The following is a 9116-nucleotide window of genomic DNA, read 5'->3' on the forward strand; positions in this document are numbered from 1 at the left end:
ACCTGTACACCGCACGGGTCAAAAGGAGGGCAGAGAGGATCACTGCAGACCCCTCACACCCCGGACACAATCTGTTTGAACTCCTCCCCTCTGGATGGTGTTACAGGTCACTGTGCACCAAGACAACCAGGCACAGGGACAGTTTCTTCCCACGGGCCATCACACTGATGAACACTTAACCCACACCAGTATGATTGGACACTAACCCTCAGTGCAATACCTGTGTGTATATATACATTGTCCAGATCATACAGACTCGTACAGGTTTCTAGTTTTAAGTACTCTATCTTTATCCCTTATCCCTATTTATCTCATTTTAATGAACATTCCTTTGTTGTCTGCATTGTTTACTGTCTATTTATACTGCTTTTTCTCCATTGTTTGCACTGGTTGTTGATGTTAATACTGCTATTTTGTTATATTACACAGTTATATTACACAGCCTTATGCTGGTTTACTGTTTGCACATTGAGAGCCGATGTACCTGAGTCAAATTCCTCGTGTGTCCATCACACCTGGCCAATAAAACTGATTCTGATTCTGAAATGGAGACGATACAATGTACATGTAAAATCAATCAAAAAATAAAGTTCCTGGGTGGTTCAGATAATGAAAACAAATGCAGGATGAAAAAAATATTGAGAGATGAAATAACAGTGATGGAAGGACAAGGCAGAGATAATGTATAGGTACAGTATGTCCAAGAATTTGAAATCCCCTACCCATGTCAGTCTCCTTAAATAGATTAGGAAAGGGATCAAACAAAAATATATGAAGAGGAAATGTTACATTTAATGACAATGGTTGGGGTAGGGGTATTAAAACATGCTATAGATTGAGGAATTTAAAGAAAACAGACAGGAGAGAATGTTGGGTCTACCTGGCCAGCCACTGATGGACTCAGGAGGACACATGTGCCTTGGTTCTGCTGAGCCTGAAGGACAACCAGAGCTGTTTATTCCTAAATGACTTCTCCTCGTCTCTTTCTTTCTCTCTCCTCTCTTTCTCCTTCTCATTTTTACTCTCCCTCTTTCCATCTGTTTGTTAGTTTGCAACATCAGCTGTTCTCCAGCCACACTGAAATGACCCCTCAAGGAAATGTAATCCTCACAGTGTGTGTGTTTGGTTGAGCACATAAAATGCTTATGTACTGTTCTCACATGTATTGTATTCTGCAGGTTCAACCAACTGAAACTGCCCACTTCTGCGTTTATGTCCTTAAGTATTTGTTAAATCATTTTATTATATGGTATGAGTCAATACATTAAAATGTAAAGATGTAATATTTTCAGAAAGTAAGCACAAAAGTGATGTATACTTGTTTGTATACACTACATACCCACATTACATTTTAATATGTTAATTATATTGTAAAAACTGTCTATCACATCACAACTATAATTTCTGATAGATGTTGCAACTTTATCACAGGTGAAGGCAGCTTTCATTATCAGTCCCTTACCTATCTTTAGGTTACTTGCATATCCTCAAGTCTGTGAACTGTCTTCAGTTCAGCAGTTTTTTTTTTCTTTCACTGTTTTGGCTGGTTTCCACACAGTAAATTCTGCGGTACTAGCCAGCATGCATTGGTTTAGCTACACCTAGCAAGCTAACAGCAACACCAGCAGTCACCTTACTGCATATGCTCCATCAGAAATGGTAGACAAAAAGGGAACAAAATCAATTTTATTTATCCTATGTCTTTTGCGTACATCAAAAGCTATTTGCACATAACACATTAGCTGCCAGGAATGAAATAAAATTTCAGTTATGAGTCATAGCGCCAATGAAACCAGCAAAACCTTTAAATGTAGCAAAACTTGGTTTGTCCATGATGAGGGAAGTTGCTGTATATGTAACCATTTAGAACATTAGAAACTAGCATCCATTTTACTACATTTGGTCTTACATAGCTTAATAAATACTACTTCTAGCATGTTGCTTTCAAGCTCTGTTACGCAGCTAGCATTATCCAGTTGAGATGAGGCACGATAACTACTTCACAGAGAACAGTGAAATGAAGCCCTTAGCCATCCGTTCCTTTATATATATTTTATAATATAAAAAGGGCTGTTTTATTTTTCACACCAAATATAAGGCCAAGACCCATTCACAGTTCACTTGTTATGTTCCTACAGCCACATTCACAGTCAGCCCTGTGGTTTTTCTTCAAGGCCAGAGCCATACATTTTTGTCATACCAGTGCTAGTTAGCCCCATTTCCTCTATTTACTGTTTTTAAAGATGGCTCAGGCTTTGTGTGAGGTGTGACATGAGGCCTGGCAAACACTTCAAATCTGTAATGGCTATTGCGCTTTTCTGAAAATGAATCCTCAAAGTGAAAATGTGAAATTTCAAACCCTTTGGACATTTCATACTGAGTCTCAGGCCAAATGGGTGGGTGCAAAACACGGTGACACGAATCATGTTAGTTTTTACAACAAGGGATCAATTTCACAGTTTGTCTAAGAAATGACAAATAATCCTATAATACTATATCTGCTTGATCTCCTTAAGTCTTTTTATTGCTTTTTCTTTCACTTTTTGATTGTATGGTCATTACAGTTTCACAGGATTATTATCCATTCACCATCCTGACCTTCGTACTCGTTCTTGTTTATATTTACATTTATATAATTTTCATCTTTGCATTCATTCACTTTGGGAGCCAGCAAAAGACTTGAAATACAAAAATGCATAGCACAGAACAACTATTTAAACTTTTTTCACCGTTGTAGATGGAGCATATATCTATATTGACTCTGTCTGAATTTTTTCTCTCCTCAGGACAACTATACATTTGCCCAGCCAGGCATCCAGAGGAAAGTCAAGGTCCTGGAGGAGCTGGTCAGCAGGATTGATGGTGAGTCATCTGTGTTGTCTCCATCCATCCATCCCTCCACCCATCCATAAATATTTTCTGCTCACAGTTCTACCATTTTGACTTGATTTTCATTTACTTCTTCTCATCGTTCCTGTTGATTCTTTTTTCTTTTCATTTAGTCAGCACCTTATCCATCTTTTTCCTTTTCTTCTTTCTTTTCTCAAACACAACAAGCAACATTCATGCAGGCTTAAAAATACATTCAAAATCACAGTCCTTTTCAGGGTTGTTTGTTTTACTGTAACAATGGAAGACAGTGTTATTCATTCACAAATGTTCTTATTTTTTCTTTTCGATTTGTTTTTGAGAAAAAAAACAAAAGCTGCACAAAATGTTTATCTATTTTCCCACTGTCCGTTGTTTTATTTACTGTTTTTTGTATTAGTATTGTTATTGTTATTATTACTACGATTATTAAACTAACCACAAACCAATGTATACAAGTATACATTCTGTTTCTGCTTATTTGGAGTCAGACAAGTGAAGTCTTAACTTGTGCATATTGCATGTATGAACATTTCAAATACCAGGTCTTTTGTACTTTCCTTGCCTCTGTCATTTTACTTGAGTGCTTGAGTAAGGCTATGTTTAGCTCCTGTGTGTATGTATGTTGCAGAGAGGTGACAACAATGATTGGACAGCACTTGTCATGCCTAAATGTCTTAAACTTTGTTGTGATATATATTCTAGCTGGGACCAGGAATTAAAAAACATATCAAAGAAGAAAAAAGTTATGTCATTGCCCTAATGAGGATATATCCCCAGAACCTCAACTTGCAACTTTTCTTAACAATTCTTTGATAGGTTGAATTCTTGCCTTAGATACACACCAGGAAATAACATTTGCTTTCACACCTTGATTCTTCCGGAGTTTGTAATGACATGATGTTGCGGTTGCATTTCACAAATTCTCATTCCACTTGGCTTTAGGGGAAATGTGTATGTGCTGGTGATTATTAGTCCAAAGCAATATTTTGCTGAGCTATGGAAGTAATTATATGCACACAGAGTGTACTTATACACAGCTCAATGACATTTCACATAGACTCGCAACTTAGTGTTAATTAGCAAAGCTGCTTTTCCCTTCTGTATCCCCTGTCCAATTCCCATTTTGTCATAATGCTAAGTTTGTAAATATAAGCCAATTTTCTTTTAACTATTCACATTTGCCTTTGTTGCTTCTAATGCATATGGTGCTTGCTACAAACAGCAATGCGTTGTGGAAAAACAAGGTCCTATCAAAGCCATTCTTTGTACAGTGGTCATGTTCTTGGCTGACCTTGGTGTTGTCTGACTATCCTGTCACCCGCTCAGCCAGAGGGAAGGGAAGACTCACTCTCTGCATTCAAATGGATGGAGAGAGCGCATGGAGTGTGTGTGTATGAATGTCAAAGAAAGTTTATGTGTATATGCAGGGCTGTCTGTTTGCTTGTGGTATTGTGACTGGTAAACTTGCCAATAGAAAATACATGTGTATGGGTGTCAGTGTTGGTGCATGTTCCCAGCTGTTTGTGAAAAAGAAAGTGATACATTTTATCAGGCATCTGTTTATTTTTGTAACTTTGTGAGAAGATTGCATGTATGTGTGAGTCAAATATGATTTGGGATTGAAATAAATTGGCGCAAAAGAAAACAAAAGCAAAGTCATAACACCATTCGAGCTCCACCATACCACAGCAAAGACATAAAAAATGGCTCGACATTTTTACTGTATCTTATTCCATAAATGCCCTGTCATCAGAGTTGAGTCAGAGCCATTTTATACCTCACTAGCCTGACATTTACCACCTCTAATGAGATCGCAGATAGCTTTTATCTTGCGTTACAGGATTGTTTTTCACCTGTGTCAACATAGCATCTGTTTTGGGAACAATGACCTCTCATCTATTCCAGAATTACCAGTCAGCAATTTTCACATGCAGGGTTATCCAATGATGTGTATTTTGATTAAGGTAGTGCTCTTGTCTACGCATTTACCAATACTGTTGAATCTCAAGTTATAGAATCAGATTTGTATGTTTTTTTATTAGTTGTTTTGTTTTGTTTTTTTTCAGATTATTAATCCATTACATTACCAGCAACAATAGCACCCAATTGAGTCAAGTCATTAATTTTAGATCCGTTGGAGAAAACTAGCTGCAAAATGAATGAATCTATTTTCTCTATTAGAAAGAGCTAGCAACCCTCCACAAAAGGCATAAGAAATAGTACAACTTTAACTATGAGACTTTGGTATTCTATTCAGCCTTGTATGAATTGGCTGTCTGATACAGTGGCATTAGTAGTGGATGGTATTTGTTTCAACAATGGGAGGAGAGACAAGGATGGCAGAAAGGAGGAATCTGACCTCAGCCCAATATTTCAGTGCATTAATGCTTGCAGTACTGCAGGGATGGGCAAATTCTGATCTCTGTCTTACACATCCTTCTCTATCACCTTCTTTCTGCTCCTCTAAAATGTCTACATCTAGTGCCTCCTATACAGCATATGGTAGGTAGTTAGAACTTTATTGATCCCACAGTGGGGAAATTCCAGTGTTCCAGCAGCAGTAAAGGAAAAAACAGCATGATACCATAAGAATAAAATCACCATAAGAATAATATCTGTCAGATGTAGAGCGAACATACCTAAAGGTGCAGCCACTCAGGATTGCACTCCCCAGCTGAATGGCTTTCAGCTGGTGTGCAGTTCCCATGAACCTTCCAGGAGCCCCCTTCTCCTGTTGCCTGATAAGGCGTGTGTAGACTCCACAGTAAGCATACCATCAAATAGCTATTCCTTGATTTGCACCATTAGATGGGGCTTTGTTCTCAAAGACACACAAACCAGCATGTGACTGCCTGAAGTGTTGTATTCACACTGCAGAGTCGTGTTTTTGTTTAGGCCACAGTTTATACAATAGAATTGTCTGACCATAATTGTTATCAAGGTACTGCACCAGATAAATAATTATTACCTGTTACACTGGGTTTCACATTTCTAGTCAAATATTTATTAAACATGGTTAACATGTTTAAGTTCCTTTATGAAATGGGAAAGTATTTTAGAAAGAATAAGAAAACTTTTTGTGAACATTTATTTTAATGCAACAGCTCAGCAGTGGCTCTGGGGTGGAGTGGTTGCCTCTAAACTGGCAGGTTGGAAGTTGAAGTGTCTTTGGGCAAGAGACGGAACCCCAAGTTACTCCTGATGGCCAGAGCAGTGCCCTGATGGGATCGCACCATCATCAGTGTATGTGTATGTGACTTGGCGCTGTTGGCTGCTTCAGTTGTGTACTGGGGACAGTACAGAACTGTGCATATAACATACTCGGCCAAAATAAAGTGATTATTATCACGCCTGCCTCCTCCTGTCATAACCCCGCAGTTATGTGGACTTTGTGAAACAATACTGTCAATACAGGTTCATTAAAACACAAGGGGCAGGACAGGGGTTTAACAGCCATGTATCATGGCACTGTCTTAATGTACAGATTACTATTTTATAGCCTACTTGTTCAGTCAGAGAAGCAAGTGGGGAGAGTGGGGACAGTGACAAAGGCATAAAGCGCAGCTTTGTCTCTCAAGCTGCTTCAGTTTGAATCCTCCTTGAATTTAGCTGGTGTCATTTTTCCATTTTGCTATCTCTTAACCAAGACCTGTGAGAGTCTTTGGCTGGAAGATCTGATATTTTGGTGGAAAAAATACATTGGCTGACATGTTACTGACAATGTAGTACCAACAAAGCAAAAGACACATTAACTGTAGGTATAGTGCTGACAGAATGCAGTGAAATGACGCTCCTCCACCTACTGGCATAATCTGGTTGAAATTAATAAATTTTGCATTATTGTGAGCACTTGAAGATCCAGTTATCAGTATGTCCTGTAAAATGGAATGCTCTAAGTTGTGATAATAAAATTTAAGAGGTTGATTGATTCACAACATCAATTCAAATAGTGCACACTCTGATGCGCAATTGGCACCTGTGAGTGTTTGTGTTTTGTTCAGCCACATATATGATGATGTGGATGGTTCACAGCGATACAGTTTAGTTTCAACTACAGACCCCATTTACAGAAGGCAAATGACAAACTCAGATCATCCAGACTGACATACTAGAGCATAATATAGGAGGGGCCATGGAGACAAACATCAGATGTGATGATCAGCAGCAGAAACATACTTTACATTTAACTTAAGTGATGCTGGGATTTAAACAGACTATTTGACCTGTTTTACCTGTGAGTGATCATTTGTAGGTCTATATGACATAAGCAGGGCACAGGATGGCCAAACCTTGGTATATGCTGACCAGTCGCGAGCCCAAAGTTACTTTGCTCATTTTTACGAGATACTTTCACATTAAATGATTTTTATTAGGACAAATTGTATTTTCTTGTTTTAACCACATACTGTAGGCTATTTTATAAATGAGGTCTTACAGATGATTCTAAAGCCATGTCACATCTGTGAGAGTTGTGGGAATTATTTGATTTATTTTTTCTTAACTTAAGTGCAGTTGTGATTTTATTTGTAAAGAAGCTCATGAAGTCATTGCTGCTGAGATCTAAGGGAATGTTACGCTCAACAGCACTGTGGCTCTTTGTCAGCCTGACTACAGTGCTGAAAAGAAACCTGGGACAACCTTATTTTCCTCTATCAGTGATGAATAATATGTGGTTCTGGTACTACAAAGGGCTTTTTTATATGTTATTAAACTATCTTTCCAGGCTATGAAAAACTCTGACTTAGTGGAGCGCCACCTCCTTTCCACTTTACAACTGTGATTTGTTTACTGAGCTTTTTAACTGAGAAACTGGGTGTCTATGCAACATATACAGTACCTACAGTAAACAGGCAAAAATAATAGACCACAAATATAGTTATAATGCAATGACAGTGCCTCAAATCAAATAAATGAAATAAAAATGTATTTGAGAAACAGATTAATTCATGGCACAGGAGACCAGCAGATTTTTTAATTTAGATTGGACAGTGGATAGCGATGTGGCACAGTTGACATAATCAGGAATCAGGCACACATTTTTCGTGTGTGCAACATCTTAACTAAATGCAGCTTCATTGGGTTTGGTACTGACTTAATATTTTTGTCAGCTGACTGCTTCCTGAAGATTTAACAGCATTACTGGGCTTGTATTTTTCAAGGAGATCAGGAATGTACTTTGTCCCAAGATTGTTTGGTAGTTTGTGAATTAGAAGAAGCACTTTAAAACCTGCTCTTAAGTAAGTGTAAGCAGGTGTAAAGATTTAAGAAAAGGACTGATGTGCTGAATTCCCTGGTTCTCTGTCAACAGTGATCTGAAAGAGATGAATTTGCGTCTTTTTGGGAACACCAGAAAAGAGGCCATCACTGTACTCCAATGGTGGAAGACGTTTTCAGATTGTTTACTTGACTAAAAGTAAAGTAAAAGCAATGCCACTGTGTAAAAACACTTCTGCATTCAAACTGTTAAGAAAAAGTGCAAAAGTATCAGCATCAAAATATACATAAGTACTAAAAATACTCATTATGTATCATGGCACAGTTCGTGTTAATGTACATCATATTATTGCACTGTTGATGTGTTATTTTGTACATCATTTTTAATATTGCAGCTGGTAAAGGTGGAGCTATTTTAACTATCCTAGAAGCTTGCAATTTGAAGTACAGCTGGGTAGAATATTCCAAAGGGGATCAGCGTAGTCTTATGATTATACTGTGTTTTGTTTAATTAACATCATTCTGCAAAGTAAGTAGTAACTAAAATTCTAAAATAAATGTGAGTAAAAAGTAAAATATTTTCTATTTTCTATTTGTTATGCAGTCAAAATATACCAGACAGTACCAGAAAATTTAAATACTCAAGTAAAGTGCAAAAACCTCAAAATTGTACTTAAGTGTGCAGTGTCTGAGTAAACTTATTTATGTACAATACGGAACGTTTTCCGACCCTTTCGAGTTTTACATATTTTATGTTTCAGACTCTGCTTAAAATGGTTTCAATTAATTTTTTTTCCATAAATCTGCTCATAACACTCCACAATGATAAAGTGTTTACAGGTTTTTCAATTGTTTTGTAAATTTATGAAAAATAAAAGAGTGACATATTCCATATGCATATGTAGTCAGACCCTTCACTTAGTACTTGGTTAAAGCACCTTTGGCAGCAATGACAGCTTCAAGTCTTCTTGAGAATTAAGCTGCAAGCTTGGCACACCTTTCTTTTGGATTCCCCCCCCCCCCGCTTTGCG

At 37.6% G+C, this 9116-nt stretch overlaps 1 protein-coding gene across 5 annotated transcripts in view; it reads left to right on the forward strand.

Annotated features, from left to right (window-relative positions):
• Positions 1-9116, forward strand: part of tbc1d22a (TBC1 domain family, member 22a) — a 185689-nt gene that overhangs the window by 123966 nt on the left and 52607 nt on the right. For all 5 annotated transcript variants that reach the window (XM_020601293.1, XM_020601292.1, XM_020601295.1 and 2 more), the window contains one exon: positions 2787-2862. In XM_020601293.1, coding sequence (XP_020456949.1) covers positions 2787-2862 — 76 coding nt within the window. The remainder of the gene's footprint in view (positions 1-2786; positions 2863-9116) is intronic.

This window comes from Monopterus albus, unplaced genomic scaffold (assembly GCF_001952655.1).
Source record: "Monopterus albus unplaced genomic scaffold, M_albus_1.0 scaffold51.1, whole genome shotgun sequence".
Lineage (NCBI taxonomy): Eukaryota > Metazoa > Chordata > Actinopteri > Synbranchiformes > Synbranchidae > Monopterus > Monopterus albus.